The 18,546-nt window shown below is 46.7% G+C and overlaps 1 protein-coding gene across 6 annotated transcripts in view; it reads right to left on the bottom strand.

Annotated features, from left to right (window-relative positions):
- CEMIP (cell migration inducing hyaluronidase 1) overlaps positions 1 to 18,546 on the bottom strand; it is a 172,536-nt gene that overhangs the window by 63,333 nt on the left and 90,657 nt on the right. For 3 of the 6 annotated variants that reach the window (XM_063596876.1, XM_003810732.6, XM_063596879.1), the window contains 6 exons: positions 14,325 to 14,434; positions 9,452 to 9,598; positions 8,468 to 8,606; positions 7,186 to 7,422; positions 3,980 to 4,159; positions 560 to 630 (listed from right to left, as the gene is read on the bottom strand). In XM_063596876.1, coding sequence (XP_063452946.1) covers positions 560 to 630; positions 3,980 to 4,159; positions 7,186 to 7,422; positions 8,468 to 8,606; positions 9,452 to 9,598; positions 14,325 to 14,434 — 884 coding nt within the window. Of the gene's footprint in view, positions 1 to 559; positions 631 to 3,979; positions 4,160 to 7,185; positions 7,423 to 8,467; positions 8,607 to 9,451; positions 9,599 to 14,324; positions 14,435 to 14,662; positions 17,757 to 18,546 lie in introns of all 6 variants that reach the window. The other 3 variants (XM_063596877.1, XM_063596878.1, XM_034939277.3) reach the window with 2 other exon arrangements.

Raw genomic sequence — 18,546 nt, 5'->3', positions numbered from 1 at the left:
GAATTTTTTTGAGACGGGGTCTCTGTTGCCCAGGCTGGAGTGCAGTGGTGCAATCTCCTCCCAAGTAGCTGGGACTACAGGTGCCCACCACCATGCCTGGCTAATTTTTTTTTTTGTAATTTTAGTAGAGACACGGTTTTACCATATTGGCCAGGGTGGTTTCGAACTCCTGACCTCAAGTGATCCACCCGCCTCAGCCTCCCAAAATGCTGGGATTACAAGCGTGAGCCACCACACCCAGCCTCGTTTTAGCTCTTAAAGTACCACCCCTGCTGGCTCTATCTCAGTTCTTATCTTTTCTATGCCAATTCTAGGTTTTTGATTACGTCAATGAAGATTTCCATGAAAAGGCAAATATTACTGCAAGTGATGGGCCTTTGGCCAGCATTGGCCTTTGCCACTTCCATGTAAGGTGGCCAGTTAAGCGGCTGCTCACTCATCTAGGCATTGGGAGCTGGGAAGTCATGCTCTGAGAAAAGTGAGCTGTTCAGAAAAGCCCTGCACCTCTTGATCAGAGAGACACTGGAGGGAATCAGGCCTCCAGCCAGCTATGTATTACCATGATATTCAATATGGTCTTCCACTGAAGATGATGGATTTCCTTTCACAGTTAGAAAACTCCAAGGGTGTCTGAAAAAAAGAAAAAAATAACAAAAAGTGAAGTTCTGCACGAGTCTGTACCTGCACAGGGTGTGGGGGGATGGGGCAGAGTTGAAGCAGCGTCAGGTGAAGGAGGGTCCCTCCCTGCTGTTTGGGGGAAATTCATTCACTTGCTGGGCTTCTCTTCTCCAGAAGAAGCACCTTTCTTTGCAAGCACTCCTCTGGGCTTCCTCGCTCCCTGGCCTGCCTGATGTTTGCTCCCTGTGAGCCTCTTCAGCTCCATTCTGGCAGAAGATGGGAGCATGAATCACAAATAAACAAACAAGCCAACAGACCTACCATACCACCCGCCAGGCTCAATTATGTCCTGAAGCAAGTGCTTGGATACCTTCAGGAAAACATGTTCCAAGAGAGAAAGGTTATTTCTCTCATGCTCAGCTCCCCTAGAGTTGAGCTCGAGGAAAATACCAGAGGCTAACGTGACTGACTGCCCTAGCCATCTGCCTTGGGCCGTGGAAAGGAGAGAAATCTCTCTTCTTCTTAATGGGGAGGGAAGCAAAAAAAGGCTTAAGGTTTTGAAAAATTGTACATCCATCGTTCCTCCATGAAAGCATGTGCTGCTTTAGGGCAGGAAGGTTTTCTTACCCCATTTTGTTTTAGGCATTTTGCGTAATGCCTAATGCAGTAATGAAGTTCAGGAGACGCTACCCCCCAAAATGGCAACTTGGCATATTGAATATTTCAAGCTCAAGGAATTTGTGAAATGGCAGGAAGGAGTTTCTGACTTTCCCCTGAAGCAGGTCTAAGACCCTTATGTGAGAGGACCTTCCTTATTCTGAGAAAAAGAGCATCCTTATCCCCAAACACAGAAGGAAGCCAAGAGGAATCTGAAGGAACAGAGACCTTGCTAAATTTCCCCTGTTTACTGTGTTTAACTCAAGCCCCTTGTCCTACCACATTTTCCCACAGCTCTCCACTTCATCAAACCTCGTGTACAGACACTCAGGTTTAACTGTTTATTTGGGTCCTCGTTTCCTTATGAAGGCTCCCATGTCGTTTAAAACTTACTATCTGAAATACATTTGTGTGCTTTTCTCCTGTTAATCAGTGATTTGTTGCAGGTGCTCCAGTCAAGAACTTAGAAGAGTAGAAGGAAAGAGATTTTCCTCCCCTACAGTAGCCCTCTCTTACTATAAGCTATCAATCAATTTTGGTGCTGAATAGCTCTCATTATTCTTGTTTTGATCTCTTGTCTTGGAAAATGAGTCACTATTGAACGGTGTTTAACTGAGGCTGGGGGTTTAACTGTCCACTTTCCTGCTTAAATCCTTCAGTAGCTCCCCATTGCCCTTTGGATAAGATCCAAGCTCCTTGGCACAGATTCGAAGGTCCTTTGCCCCCGCCCCCCTCCAGCCTCACCTCTCACCCCTTGCCTCTCTCATATACTGCCACTGCCTGGCCATCCCCACCTTCTTTGGGAGAGGCATGCTTTTGCCCCTGGGCCTCCGAAGCTGCTGATCTCTCTATGGGAACCAGCTTGGCCTCATCCTCATGTGTTCGTCTGCACTAAACTACACTTGCCCACTCTCTTGCTCTCTCATGCCCCGTCACCAATTTCCATTCATACCTGCCTTCCCCCAAGAGTTCAGGACACCTGGTCTAACAGAGTGCCTCCCACCAGTATGTGTTCATTTCCTGAATGGGTGAACAAATGAAGGGTCCAAGTCTCAGTTCTCCTACTGATTTTTAGATGCTTCAAGTTTATCACTCAAAGAATGTCTCTATACAAATGAGATGTGGACATGTAATTCCCACCTATGTATCTCCTTTGCCCATGTGAACAGCCCTGGCAAAAGACGGCGAGTGCCCACCTTTCCAGTGGCTCTTGTTTATAAGGAGAAAATAGTTGCTAACATTTATGGAGTGCTTATTCTGTGCCAGACATGATGACAAATATTTTGTTCATATTATCACATTTAATTGTCCTATAGTCCTTTGAGATAGCTCCTCGTATATCCCATTTTACAGATGCAGGACCAGGCAAAGAGAATGAGTCACTTGCCTGCAGTCACACCTCCTGGAAGGTGCAACCCAGACTCAAACTCAGGCCACTGGATGCCAGATCTTGGGCCCTTAGCCACTTTCTTCTGCTGAGGCCGTAAATAGTCAGTTTCCTGGTGTTTCTAACTCTCACTGTAAATTAATAAACTGGCCTTTTGGTTTATAAAACAACAGAATGGAAGTGCACTTAGTGTTTGCTAACAAAGGAGGCTTGCAATGCCAAGGTATCATTGTCATCTTTGGCTGCTTAAGTTTCCTGCTTGAGTTTCCCGTCCAGAAGAAGTAGTCTCTGGGCTGTCGGAAAATGCACTCTGGAACCTGGAGCACCCCTCCCTTGCCCAGGGAATTTCTGCCCAGCCAGCAAAATTGCTTTGCTCCAAGCCCAGAAAAGTCTCTGGCTTCCCTCTGATCTTGCTCCCAGATGTGGGAAGCTGAAGGGAGGAGCATCGTAATCTCTAAACAGCCATGGGACAGATAACCTCAACTTTCCACTGAGCTGAGATTTGATTCAACATGATAAAAAGGTGTGCTTACCATGGACACAGGGAGGGGAACAACACACACTGGGGCTTGGCAGGGGCGAGGGGCAGAGGGAGGGAGAGGATCAGGACAAATAGCTAGTGGATGCTGGGCTTAATACCGGGGTGATGGGTTGATAGGTGCAGCAAACCATCACGGCACACGTTTACCTAGGTAACAAATAAGCACGTCCTGCATATGTATCCTGGAACTTTAAATTAAATTAAAATTTTTAAAAAGGCATTGTTTACTATGGGGCAAACAGCTTCCTCTTAGTGTCAATGTGTGTGCATGCCAATGTCAGGCATGATGTTGCACTCCAAGGCAAACAAAACACATATTAGATCATGTCAAAGGGTTGTTTCTCCTTGGTCATTTGCCTCAGCAGAGACACTTCACATAATCTCTGAAAAACTGTCTGCCAATCCCCAAGCCATGACATGACCTCTTTACCAAAGAAAGAGAAAATGAATATTAGCTGTGCATTGGAGGCATGGCTCTTACACACAGTAGATGCTCACTTAATATTTTGTAAGTGGCCGACTGAATGAATGAGTTCATATAAACAGCGAGCTTTTGTTTGTTTTGAGTGAACTATGCTTGTAAGAAAAAACAAGCATTCTTTAAGAACAATTCCCAAATATGCCAAACTCAGATGTCAAATGCAAATGCCTGCATCCACTAGGTCATTTAGGATGGTACGGCTGTGGGGAGAGGAGATGGGAAAGGTAAATTCTCAGTGGGATAGAGTGGCTTCAATGTTCCAGAGCCCAGTGGAAGCCGAAGTGAGGGGCAGTACCTAAATCCAAGGTGCAGGAAGTGTTTGCTTCCCAATTTGGTCATCGCCTTCCTGGCCATGTCATCCAGATTTCGAGAACCTTCATCATTCACTGCAACAGAAAGGATCCTGCCATCGGGCACCGCGTTCAAATACTGGACCAGACGTTCACTCTCTTTCTTGGATCTATAGGTGTCAAACCTAAAAAGGGCAGAGAGAAGAGATCTGAATACTCTTGACCGCAGCCAAAACAAAGAGCTCTAAGCACATGTCTGTGCTGCGACAGCTAACATGCTATCCGATGATCCTAGGGCTGTGATTCTTAAAGAAGGAAGCCTTTTCTTTAAAGAGCAAACAAGTTTCATTATTTTGCATACCATACAGTTGTATCCAAGAAGAAGGGTTTTGACTTGACCATAATGTTCATTCGCTGAGTAAAATGCCAAAGAAATGATTGCAGCAGTGAAGACTTCAAGCTCCAGGATGTTGAGTGGGTCACATACTTGAGGTCTAGGCCTTTTGATGTTCCCCTTTCATCCTGGAGGCAGAGGATCATGCCTCTTGCAAGAGCCTGACTTTAGGAGATAGTTCAGATAGCTAGGGCATTAGGAATTTATATCTCTGATCCAGAGTAAAACACCAATCCCAGAATTCTTGGAAATGACATGGAGACTATCCCAAATCCCTTCTCCCACTCCTAGAGCAGCTTGCACAGAGTTACTTGCAGAGATCCAACTTAAAGTTTATTTATTGACCTGTTAATGATTCTTATGATAATGCATCTTAGAATCATTAAAATGTAATCTCTGATTCACACAGTAGCAGTCATATAACATTTGAGTATTGTAAATGTTGTTGCATTGCTATTTTCTCCTGTTTATTTTTTAAAAATTATTTTACTTTATTGTGGTAAGAACACTTACCTTGAGATCTACCCTCTTAAAATTTTAAGTGTACTATCCAGTATTTTGCAATGTTAGACAGCAGATCTCTTATAATAGCAAGAACTAATAATCTCCAAATTGACTGATAACCTGCCCTCATACACGTAAAATATCCATGAAATACAAATCACACACAAAAAATCTATACCCCTGGTGAGAATAATTTACAAAGCAAAGACACAATTTTGTAATGATTCCAACTTTTCCCCATGTAAGGATAAAGATTTTATGCAATTACAGTAGAAATTCCTAAAGAGTATGTCTTGGAACTTAAGGAAAATAGTTCTAAAATGAATCTGGGAAAGTAATCTAAGGAGGTTTTTGGAAAAGAAAAACAATGTTGGTACCGGTGGTAGCTGGATAGCTGCTCCTGGGTCCTCACACTTGTTTCCAACTGTTGGCACAATCTGGTCCAGCCCCACCTAACCTCGCACCCTCCACTGACCCTCCCCAGGAAGCTCCTGCTGCAAGCCTAGTGCTTCTCAGTGCCCAGTGACCACCTCACCCGCCCACTCCTGTCTTCATCATTCCTTCCCACCTTTTCTCTACCTGATCAAGCACCTACTACCTTTCAAAAGCTGACCTAAGTTCCTGCTTCTCTAAGTAACCTTCTCAGATGACTTTTGCCTGCATTTACTTGTGTGTGTGTATGTGTGTGTGTATGTGTGTGCATGCACTTATTATCTTTACTCATACACATTCATCTATCAGATTATTGAGATCTCCAACATATACTTTAAGCAAAAGATATTCGGAACAAGCAGACATTCTGTCCTTGCCATCTCCACAGCATCTGTCCAGATCACTTCTCACTAACAAGTCAGTAAATAAACTTTAAGTTGGATCTCTTCAAGTAACACTGTTGTACTTAAGAAACAGCACCAAAAAGATCAGCACACAATTGAAGACGACATCCTCTCTAGCATGAAGGCAGGGGCTCCCTGACATACTTTGTGTCAATCAAGGTGTCAGCTGTTATCCGTGGAGGTGATACAGGCACACCTGGGTTTGAATCCCATCTCCAACACTTTCCAACCTTGTGACTGAGTAAATTTAGCCCTGTGAGCCTCAGTGCTTTCATCTCTACAAGGTAGATAATAACAGAACTTGCCTCACAGAATTTTGATGAAGATTGAAGTATATTTGACAGGTAAAGTGATGAACAGTGTTTTGCGGGGAGAAAGTCCAGTGACTGTTATAGGTACTAATGTTTACTGGCAAGGTTGGGTGTCTGTGAGCACCAGCAAGCACTTCAGCTCCTGCCCACCCTGCCCCTGACCGCAGCTGGCTCCTGCTGCCTTCATGGTGACACCCACAGCTCGGGCCCTGTTCTTGAGGAATGCCTGTCTCCCTTCCCCAGCAGCCCCAGGATAGCTCTGTCTCTGTTTGTCTACCCCACCTCTGTCCTTCCCTCTAAAGGGCCAGGATGAGAGCTCCTGGGACTGCAGGGCAGGTCCAGCCTTGGCAGAATCTGCCAGCTTACACCTGCCCATGCTGCCTGCCAAACATCTCTCAGGTACATCCACTAGCCGCCGTTCCTTCTGGGTCCTCATCACTGCCATGTCTTGCCTAGACCACAGCAGAAGCTTCCTAACCCCCTGCACCGTCTTTGCTTTTGCCTCCACAATTAAAACCATTCTCTACAGCCAGAAAGTACTTTTAAATCAGATCATGCTCTTCTTAAAGACTTTCAGTGACTTTGCATCCCACTTAGAAGAAAACCCACCTCCTTACCGCAGCCTCCGAGGTCCTGTCCCACCCCCATTTGTAACTCCCATGTGATTGCATGCTGCTCTTCCGCCACTCGCTGTGCTCCCACAACTCTGGTGGCCTTTCCGTCGTTTGAGAATGTCATGCCCTTTCATACCTCCAGCCTTCTGCACTTGCTGTCTGTCTGGAACACTCTTTCCCTGACATATCCTCATGCTTCATTTCTCAGCTCAAATGTTGCATCCTTACACTGCCTTTCCCTGACCACCCTATCCAAAGTGGTCTTCCCTAGTTACACTCTAGCATCTCACTCTGTCTTTTTTCCCCCTTACTACCAATTATCACAATCTGAAACTACGTTGTGTGTACATATGTGTGCATGCTTGCTCCTCTTCAATTCAGCATCATTAGGCCAATGCCTGGGGAAGGACAGAACTCCTTGAAGGCAGGGATTCCCATCTGTTTCATTCACTCCTGTTCTCCCAGCACGTAGAGCGGCACCTGGCCAGGGAGCACACTCAATAAGCGTACTTTGAATGAATGAGTATACGTTTAAGTGAAGGCAAACCTTACCGGTCAGAATGGATGACTGTGCCTGATTTGGGGTCGATGACATGAACAATAACTCCACGGTGGCCCCAGCTCCTTTCAAAAAAATAGCCTCCTTCTGCCATGCCACCTGGGTGAAGGGTCTTGTTCAGAAATGTCCAGGAGAGCTTTTTCTGTCCATGCAACTCAAGAGTGCCTCCTTCACCAACCCCAATGTACTTCAGACCATAGTAAGGATCCGGCTGAATACCTTCATCAGCCCTGCAAGAGAAAACAGCTCCCCAGAGTTGGCTGACACATCTCTTTACTGGATACTGAACCCAGAGGGAACCTAGGAGTCACAGCTCAGCTCCCTGACCCCCCACCATGGCCACCATAGAACCAGTCACACTTTTATCACCTGAGGTCAGTAAAAATAACACTAGTGGCTGGGCTTGTGGCTCATGCCTGTAATCCCAGCACTTTGAGAGGCCGAGACAGGCAGATCACTTGAGGTCAGGAGTTCAAGACCAGCCTGGCCAACATGGTGAAACTCCATCTCTACTAAAAATACAAGAATCAGCCAGGCGTGGTGGAACACACCTGTAGTTTCAGCTATTTGGGAAGCTGAGGCACCAGAATTGCTTAAACCAGGAGGCAGAGATTGTGGTGAACTGAGCTCATGCCACTGCACTCCAGCCTGGGCCACACAGCAAGATTCCATCTCAAAACAACAACAACAATAACAACAAAAACATTAGCAACCCAATCTTCCTAAGCCAGACCAAAATAAAGCCCTCAGGGCCAAGCAGACGTGCCAATTATTAGTTCACAGGTTGGCATGTTTTCCATTCAGTTCTAAGTGTTTTGTATTTTTGTCCATATCAGATGTGGAATCACCTGGACATGCACTGCATATCCTTGTGCATTCCTGGCTCTCACTTCTTAGCACTCTCAATTGTTTAAAGAGGGAACACAGCCAGGGGCAAGTACCACATGGAATTTTCCTGTATCTTGTCCATCGTAGCCTATTATATAAACACTTGCAGAGCCTCCCTGAACATGACATGATTGGAAGGTGGCTGAAAGGCTGGCAGGCCCGTCTCTAAAACAAGTACAGCATCCAGGCCACTATAAATAACATGCCTTATGGACTTCACCTCTCCCAAATCACCATGTCTGTCTTGTTCATGATCCCCATCTGGCAGGACAGAATGATTCCTATCTTACAGGCAAGCTTGCCCTCTTGCCTCTCTCTCTGTCTTGGAAAGTCTCCCTCTTGTAAGATCCATGGGTAGCATTTGATCTGTAGGAGTGGTCTACGCACCTTCCATACAAAATGATGGTGAAATTGCCCTGGAAAGGGCAGAGGGCACTCCCAGCATGCAGCTCTCCTCCGTTGTCAATCAGGATGTGCCGGGTTCGCAAAACAATCGGCTCGTCGTGGTCTTTAATGACTAGCTTGCCTGAAGAGGTAGCATTGGGGGGAGGTTTAAGGTGTTAAGGTAAGGTTATATCAGAGCCAAGGGCAGACTCCCTAAGCACTCCCCATCTCACCGGGGCAGGCAAAAAGGCACATCTTCCAAACATTCCTATGCTTGGTGTACTTACAAGTAAAGTCATCCCTCACTATCTGAAGGGAATTGGTTCCAGCACCTCCCAGATACCAAACTCCATGGATGCTCCAGTCGCTGATTAAATGGCATAGTATTTGCATATTTGCATCTAACCTATGCACATCCTCCCATATACTTGAAATCATCTCTAGATTGCTTATAATACCTAGTTCAATGTAAATACTGTATAAATAGTTGTTAAACTGTATTTTTAGGAAATAATGACAAGAAAAAATCTGTACATGTTCGGTACAGGTGCAAATTTTTTGGAATATTTTCAACCTGGAATTGGTTGAATTCATGAGCAGAACCCACAGATATAGATGGCTGGCTGGCTGTAATTACTTTTCTAAGCTCTCTGCTTTGCAACGTGTAAATAATGCCTGTCTGGTCAAATGCCATCACTGCATGTACTGCATTCAATGACCAGGCCTCTAAAAGTAAGATAAACAGAATTACTCAAAACACCAATAAGGAGTTTTCTCGATAAATGCTCCTTTCACTAAGATTGGACCTCCGACAAGCCATTCCTAACAGCTCAGAGCTGATGGTTATCTCAGAAAACCAAATGCCAACACGAACCCAAAGCATGTGATGTTTATTCTGTCCATCTGAGCTCATGGCAACCTGCATCCTATCTGCTAAGCTCTGGGGCAGTGGAGGGAAGAGGGAGCAGCAGAGAGAGATTGGCTTACCTCCCTCTGAGATGTGGATGGAATAGACCGTGGCAGAAGAGGTGAGCAGCAGTGTCTTGCCCTGGCCGATATGCACATGGTGGTCTTGGTCATGGCCAGGGTTCCAGGGTTGCAACTCAGGGCTCTGGTCAGGGCACCCAGCAGCCACTGCCAAGGACAGAGAGATGTCACTGCTCCCATCTACCAGCCTCACCAAGCAAGAATGCTACAGGCCAAAAGGGGGCTCCCATGCATCTTTAAGGCCCCTACCTCCTCTCTGTTAGAGCTAAAAGCAAGACCTTAGAGAGCTGAGAGACCTCCTGACATAGGAGGCAGGAACCATGGGGACCAGTCATATATTTTGCATGAATTCATCACATATCTGTGAATAAGTCACTTCCCTTTTCTGGGTTCAGTTTCCCCATTTACAAAATAAAGCGTAGACCAGATGGCTTCTCAGGACATTCCAAGCTCTGAAGTTATGCAATGATTTACCTAGACTACTCAGATTCCAGGACATTCTGTCTTCTGGAAAGCAACATTTGAATAGCTAATAAAGCTCTTTCCCTTTCTGCATGAGAATTAGACCTTTTGTTAATTTTCTAGCTCTGTTCCCCTGGAAACCTGAGAAAGATAGTATTATATAAATTGTTACCTAGCAACATTGTTTATAACAAAGTGACCCCTGATTGGTGAATGTCATCTAAACTGGGAGGAACTATAGTTTATATTTATACGTGGTGGAGATGTCACACTGTAGGCTTCCCTGAGTGCAGTGACTCTTATAATGGGACATTTTGCAAGAACCCTGAAAGTTACATCTACGGAGTTGCTACTGGCTCCAGTGGGGCATGAGGCTTCTAAGACACAGTGGTCTCCACACTTGTCCAGTTACAGTCTGATTTCCTCTCACCTGAGCTGTCACCTAGAGAACCAAAGAGAATAGCTTCTAGATGGCTGTCTGGAAGGCTGCCAGGACCACTCCCATGGAAGAGAGGAGGCTCAATCTGCTCTGATGGCATCTGTGTTTCCTATTCTATATTTTCCAAAGGAGTCTGATGACCAGTGTGACATGTGGTCACCAGTGTGAATGTTTAATTGAGCCTAAAAAGACCGGGGGTGGGTATTGCAGAGGCACTTCTCCCTGACCCCTGCAGAAGCACAGGAAGGAGTCTCAATGTTCACATGGCTAACAAGGCTTGACCCAGCAGTGTCCTGAGGTGGGCTTGAGTGAGGAGGACTGGCGCTGTCACAGAAACTGGAACAATCTCCATCAATAGCATGGAAAATCCAGAGGGAAACAGGTGGGAAGAGACAATGGACAAAACAAGATGAGAATGAACTGGCTCCAAGAACAAGCCCCAGTGCCCTCCTTTTTTCTGTGACCAGAAGGGTGCGAAGTATGAAACAGTAGCTTTCAAATTAACCCGGGTTGGGGGTGAGGAGGTGGGAAGGTGACGTGCAGGTAAGCTCATGGCAGAGCAAGGTTTCAGATGAGAAACTCTGGGGCAGGTACTGGAAGGAATGGAAGCAAGCTCACAGCTCAGGCCCTGCAGAAGGGAGCCTAGGAGAGGCTGTGTCTCTTGAGCAAAGAAGGTGCCATGAACCCTGGGAGGGATTCTGGCTTCAGTGCATGCTATGGTTTGGCTGTGTCCTCACCCAAATCTCATCTTGAATTGTAGCTCTCACAATTCCCATGTGTTGTGAGAGGGACCCAGTGGGATATAATTGAATCATGGGGGTGGTTTTCTCCATAGCGTTCTCATGGTGGTGAATACGTCTCAGGAAATCTGATGGTTTTATCAGGGGAATCGCCTTTCACTTCGTTCTCATTTCCTCTTGTCCACTGCCCTGTAAGATGTGCCTTTCACCTTCTACCATGATTGTGAGGCCTCCCCAGTCATGTGGAACTGTGAGTCCATTAAACCTCTTTCTCTTTACAAATTTTCCAGCCGCGGGTATGTCTTTATCAGCAGCATGAAAACAGACTAATACAGTGCAATTATGAGCGTGTCAGTTCTAAATGCGCCTTGATTTTTGTTCAGCTATCTCCAGAGTAGGAGTGTCTGTCCCATATTTATATATGTCAAGGAAAACTGGAAGGAAGCTCCCCCTTCATCTGCACTCAGCAGCACCAGATACGGACCCCACACCCACACTGAGTTGTCCTCTTTGCCCATTCAAAGGCAGCTACTGGCCCTTCTCTTCTCTGCAAAGCAGAGTGTAGGCACTTAGTGTCCGCTTGCTGGGTCTCATCCTCATCCCTGCTTCCAGCCCCATAACAACCCTCCTCTAGGCTCCCTCTGCCTTGCTGTCAGCCCTAGCACAGGCTTTGGATCTCTTTCATCAAGAAAAGAATTTCACATTTTTTGGAGTTTCACCAAAGTAGCTCTTCCAGCTATTGTAAATGTCAACGGGCTCAAGCAGTGGCAACAAAAGGAAAAAATGTGGGAAGACGTGGGCTTGCTCATCAGTGGACTTTCCATTTTAACGTAAGAGCAGAGTCGCCAGTGGTGGGGTGGGCTCTCTGCGGTGATACTGAGCAGCCAAGGATGGTCATGAGGGCTGGGCTGTGAAACCCACTGCTGGTTTTGTCTCCAGACAGGGTCAGGTGCTTGGCTGGATTCCAGTAGAGGCCAGTCAGAGGCCCTGGGCTGCCTTCCATCAAGTCCTGGACAAGAGTGTCAGGCTCCAAGGTGGTGAATTCCCAGCCACGTGGGGAACATATATGGCCAGCTGAGGATCCCAGTGGTCCAGGCAAGGAGCCATGAATATGCTGGGAAGGAGCCATTGCAACTCCACTGGGCAAAGCCTTGCAGCCTCGTAGTCCGCATCTGCCAGGACAATCCTGACTGTTCTTTTCACTCTCCAAGTGCAGGAGTTTGCATAGACTTTGCATCTGGATTTGGAGGTGGTCAGTATGACCTGTGTGAGCACACATCCCAGCTCTCCAGAAGCTCTGACACCACAGCTAAAGCACAGCAGGTGCAAGATTGGCCTTGAATGGACACTCCTTTTTTGGAGCTGGACATTTTCCTCTCGGTGAAGGCCAGTGTCAGTGGCTTTTCATTTGTATGAATCAGAAAGTGTCTAAAGAGGGCCAGGGCTTTCGCTGAACTATCACCATGGAAACCACCCTCACTTTCCCAGGAGGGGCCACTAGAAGCGGGATTGAGAGGGAGTGCAAGCCCGACCTACTTGGAGCATGAATAGCAAGGGTTGGCTTCTACATCCCTCTGACATCAGAGAAAAGCACAGGCCAGAGGGAACCAGAGGCTCAGCCCCTTTCCACGTAGCTGATATGCAAACAGCAAGAGAGGTGCCAGGATGCGGGAAGAAATAATCAAGGGAAGTACCTGAGGGCACCTCTCCAAGGTGGATCACTTTTAGGATAAGTCACCCTAAAAGATAAACCCAAACCCAGTTCCTGGCACAGAGTCAATGCTCGCTTTGTGTTTGTTAATTGAATAAATGAAAGAAAGACAAATGAATGAATTCAGGTAATATAGCCAATTATTGCCTGGAGGGTTAAAATAAGGACTACTGGCTGGGCATGGTGGCTCACACCTGTAATCCCAGCACTTTGGGAGACCGAGGCTGAAGGATCCCTTGAGCCTAGGAGTTTGAGACTAGCCTGGACAACATAGTGGGACACTGTCTTTACTAAAACATTTTAAAAATAGCCAGGCATAGTGGTGTGCATCTGTGGTCCCAGCTACTAGGGAGGCTGAGATGAGAGAATCTTTTGAGCCTGGGAGGTAGAGGCTGCAGTGAACCACGATCATATCACTGCACTCCAGCTTAGGCAACAGAGCGAGACCCTATCTCAAAAAAAAAAAAAAAAAAAAAAAAATGCTACTTGCTATGTCCCCTAAGGATCAGAAAGATTCTTCAAAAAATCACAGTGAAGGAATTTCACTAGTTATCAATTATTCTCTTCTATCAATGGGTTGAGAAAAACAAAATATAAATTCAATGTAAGGTTCTTTATTCTTATAGAAAAGCATCAAACTCAATGGACATAAAAATAGCATTAACAAAAGAGCAACCAATGGTGATGATAATATTGCAGCACTAAACCCCCATTTGAAATTTAAAAATTGTCCCTGTCTGTCACTGTCTCCTGTCCCAAGTTTGGATTATCTGATCAGTGTTTCCTGTAGCCCAGGGAAACTTACCTTACACTTCTAGATGTTAATTGAAAATCACTTGAAGAAAAAGCTGACAATGCTGAGATAGAAAAATAGATCTAAACCTGGCTTAGAGCATTACAGCTGAAAAGTACTTTAATGTACCCAGATCTTATGACACCAAAGCAGGAAGGGAGCATTGAGACCAGGTGGTCCAGACAGAGTTGGAAAGATATTTCTCAGATATGTGTTTTTTTGTTTTTGTTTTAACAGCCTCTTAGAGTGCTTTTTACATTTTGAATTCATTGGTAACATTTACAAACTAGGGAGATTTTACATAAAGCTCTAGATTTCTGGCTTCTCTTAAAAATTCAGATCCTGCAAAAGGGGATCCACCTTCCCGCAGTAGCAATTGGCTAGAACTGAGAACAGTGTTTCCCTTTAGAAGGGTCTCAGTTCTCCAGTTGACCACAGTCCCTACCTGGTCAGCTTCACTCATTTGTATCAGGGGCCTGGCTTCTGTAGGCGCTGAGTTTGCAATCCCTGATTCTAGTCCAACCCCTTCATTTTGTGGATGATGAAACTGAAGCCCAGGATGAAACGTGCCGGGGACCAAGGAGTTTAGTAAGGTCGGGCCAAGGCCCAGGCACCGTGACCCACTCCCACGGCTCCTTCTCCTGGCTCCCCCAAAAGCAGCCTTGCTCCAGTGAGGGGCTGTGCCTTCCATGCTGAGATACAGAGGTCCATCTGTTTGCAGTGCTCACCTGTGGATGTGGCCCCAGGGAAGCAGGTCAGAGTGAGCCAGCTGATGGTCAGCATGGCCTTGAAGAAGAAGTCCTGCCTCCCAGCAGCTCCCATCCTGGCAGCGTGCTCCCTGAAAGAGAAGCACACAGAGTCAGACATGCAGCCTTGGCAGGCTGGAATCAGTATACAGGGCCGACATGGAGACAAACAGAGCCACATGCACACACACAGACATGGGACAGGCAGTGCCAGAATGGGCACACTCCAGCCAGCCCACACTCCAGTGCAGCATCCTCACCAGTGGCTTCCCCAGCTACCACAACTCAAGGCCGGGCAGATCGGGGCATGAAAATCCTACCGTTGTCCTGCCTGTGTCCTGCAGCTCAGAGACTGAGTGATGGGTGGAATTTCATCCTTGGCACTCAAAACTCCTTCCCCTCCAGAATGAAGCTTTTTTCTTAAGTTAAGAAACAGAGCAGAACAAAAATACTCCCACTGAACATGAGCTGGGAATTAGATTCCACCAACTCGCTGTGTGATCTCAGATGATCTGTTTAATCTCTCTGGATCTCAGTTTTCTAACCTTTAAAATGAGGGTGTGGACTGGCTGATTTCTGACCTTTACATTATCAGTCTATGCTTCTAATCCAGTCCTGGATAATAATATTGGAAACATAAATATAGATGCCCACATGTTATAAGCCCTCTTCTTATCTATCTAGGAGGAAGATGTGGCAAAGATAGCTAATTGTCCCCAATATTCATTTTCTTCTCCTTCCTCGGTAACAGAATCCCTGGTTTTTATCTGGGCACATGGCTACCTAGAATAAAGATTACATTCCTCAGTCTCCCTTGCATTAGTTGTGGCCTTGAAATTCAGCTCTGGCCAATATAGCAGAAGTGTAGTGTTTGAATTCCAGGAAATTCCCTTAAAGGAAGGACAGAGAGACTTTCTTCTCTCCCTTCTCCTTCCTGCTAGCTGGAAGGAAGACGTGATGGCTGGATTTTCAGCAGCTATCTTGGGCCATATAGTAGGAGCCATGCATGCACTGAGGATGCCAATGCAAGCAGAGAAAACTTAGGCCCTGACCCTGTGTAGAACCAAAATAGCCCTAGATGATGGACTCATTTTATTGAGACAGAATTAAGCTATTTTATTTTATTATTTTATTTTATTTTATTAAGACAGAGTCTTGCTCTGTCACCAGGCTAGAGTGTAGTGGCGGGATCTCAGCTCACTGCAACCTCCACCTCCTGGGTTCCAGCAATTCTCCTGCCTCAGCCTCCCCAGTAGTTGGGATTGCAGGCATGCACCACCACACCTGGCTAATTTTTGTATTTTTAGTAGAGACAGCGTTTCACCATGTTGGCCAGGTTGGTCTCAAACTCCTGACCTCAAGTGATCCCAAAGTGTTGGGATTACAGGCGTGAGCCACCATGCCCGCCTGAATTAAACTTCTAGTTTATTAAACTTCGATTTTATTTAAGCCACTGTTATTTTTTTTTCCTTTTACTCATATAGAAGTTTACTATGGGAATCTGTCTAGGTAAACCTAGAGACAGGAACTTAATAAAGGAAAAGATGTGAGATTTCCTTTTCAGGCTATAATGTCACTTGGAGAGATGTCTTTGTGCAAGCCCTCTGTAGCACACATAGAGAACTTAGACGGGTTGGGGGTGGCCAGCTTCAGCTTCTACGCCATCTCCGCAATTCCTCCTCTGAATGTGACTGTAGTTGTGCCCAGGAAAAAACAGATACTCTCCCACACTGAGAAAAGGGCCAAAATCTATCTCACCCGGCCCAGGCTCCTCCCTTTGAACCAGCTCAGCGAAAAGTCTCATCACCCCTGACCTTTCGGTTCAAAGTGAAGCTCTTTGTGCGAGTTCAGTGAGGTGGGACAGGCAAGGGGACTGAAAGGAGCACACTGGGCCCTCTGCCTGGTACCTCCCACACAGGTGTGCTTGGGAGGCCGGGGGAGGGAGGAAACGATACTCCCAGAATCAATGCCGGCCGTATCCTCTTAACAGCCACCCTGCCTGATCCAAGCCTGCTCTGCCGAGAACAACAGGGCCCATTCTAGTCACTTCAGCCAGATTGCTGAAGTCACGCATCACAGCATCTGGGAATGGCTCCTTTCCCATGGCCCCCAGAAGAGAAGTGCTCCATTTCATGCTCCTTGCAATAGAAAGAAGGGAACACCAGGAATAGGAGCATATTATGGTCCTCATGGAAAAGCCAGAACCCTGGTCTCAGGTCTCCACCAGTTTAGAAAAACCAAAGGTATGAGTAGTTTGCTGTCTGCTGCCAAAGGGCCCCAAATCATCATGGCTTCAGAGGAGCCCTTCCTTGGTAAAGGAAGATGACAGACAGCAAGGTTGGAGGTGGCAGGGTATGGGAGGTAGGCTGGGTGGGGGCATCCCTCCTGCCCTAACTCGTTGGGTGACCCTCATTAAGACATTTCCTTCTGTGGACCTCAGACTTCCCAGGTACTGAGTAGGGAGGTTAGTGACATGGACATTGAAGCTCTGACATCTAATTATATCACAGATGATTTCAAAGACCAAAAAAGAGTCACTTTCTGGATAAATACAGAAATAATTCCACATGGAGGAATAATGCTCAGCCCCCTTTTCCTAACATTTGTGAGACCTGCTATGTCTCAGAGCCAGCTGTCTAAGCCACTGGGGGCAGAGAGATTGCCCTGCCCAAAGAGGCTAATCCCACATTGCTGAGCAAGGGGTCATCCGTGCCTTCTTGTCCCTGAGTGGCTTCCAGTGCCTGAAGACACATGTCCCAAGAAACATTCCATTGAAGTGAATCCTAAAAGATTCCCAAATTTCCTTGGGAATTCTTTCACCAAGGGAGGACAGCATTCTCCATTGGCCATTAAAAGCTTCCTGGCAACAAGAACTGGGATTCCACTTCTTAGCTGGCAAGATAGTCCTGAAACAGTTTCCAGCTGTTGAAGGCCTCAGAAGAGTGCATGTTAGCTAACAATGCTGGAAGTCTCTGCAGGAAGCTGTTAGCTGGAGACTGGTTGACCGCTGTCCTCACTGGGTTAGAGGCCTGCTCAGAGATCGAGCCATGAGGACCTGAGCTGGCCTCTCCCTTCAAGAGTGCAGCAAACTCCTTCAGCAGAGCCTGTGCAGAAGAAAATGCAGGCACCCTTTTCCGAAAGCCAGCACTTTGGGATATTCCACAAGTCTTCACAATAACAAGCTAAAATTTTCCAGAAGCTTGGCTGCCCCCAAGTCCAACTTCTGCTCAGTCCCCGTGGTTGCTGGACCTCACAGGGTCAAGAGACACAAGAGCAAAAGCAGGGGCAGGAGGCGTTGCTTGCTGGCGTTGCTCTCTGCTTCTCCTCACTGCCATTGCTCACCGGGCACCTGAGTCTCTGCTCTCCCTTCAGGTAGCCCCAGGCCCAGCCGCACCGGAGTCCAGGGCTTGTCACCTGCAGAGCAAGGGGAGACAGGGGAAGAGGAGCCAAGTGTTACAGGAGCCTCCTGAGAGGCTGCAGAGCAACGGCACTCCCACGGCATCCTCAACCTCATGGGGATGAGGATTCCTGCTGCCCAGAGAGGCTACAGAAGCTAGGATCTGTTCTAGGGATTATTGGAAGAAGAGGTAGCAGGAGGTAAGAGAAAGGGTCAGTTTAAGCTGTGAGGCAGGAGGCGAGATGAGACCTGCAGGGTGACCTGGAAGTTCCTGGTATAAGACAGCAGAGGGACAACCATCCCCGTCCCTACCCACCCTGCATGAGGTGATTCTTGCTTTAGGCAAACCTAGGCAAGGTTCAGCTCAGTGACTAGCAGGACGGTGGGGTAGCCAGGAGCATGGGCTCCAGAGTCTTCAATCCCAGCCATGCAGCTCACATGGAGGGTGCCATCTGGCCACTTGTACCCCATTTAAAAGTCTGTAACGCTGGGGTGATGCACTGTAAATACCAGGGTCACTGTGAGAATCAAAAGAGACACTGTGACCCCTGGTCAGTGCTCAAGCCATGAGGGCTCTTGATATCAAGGACAGTCCATGGCATGAAAGAAGAGATGGGAGATGGGACCTGAAAATCTGGGTTTGAATTCCAACTCTGGCTCTCATCAGCTGTGTGACCTCCGGCAGCCCATTCAATCTCTCTGTGCCTTCTCATTGTGAACATGGGAATAATAATACTACTGATAACCATGAGTTATCGTCGTGAGGGTCAACTGAGATATACTAACTTGAAAAATGTCAACTCATAT

The sequence above is a fragment of the Pan paniscus genome, chromosome 16 (genome assembly GCF_029289425.2).
Source record: "Pan paniscus chromosome 16, NHGRI_mPanPan1-v2.0_pri, whole genome shotgun sequence".
NCBI classification, from domain to species: domain Eukaryota; kingdom Metazoa; phylum Chordata; class Mammalia; order Primates; family Hominidae; genus Pan; species Pan paniscus.
This window is presented reverse-complemented; position numbering and strand designations above follow the sequence as displayed.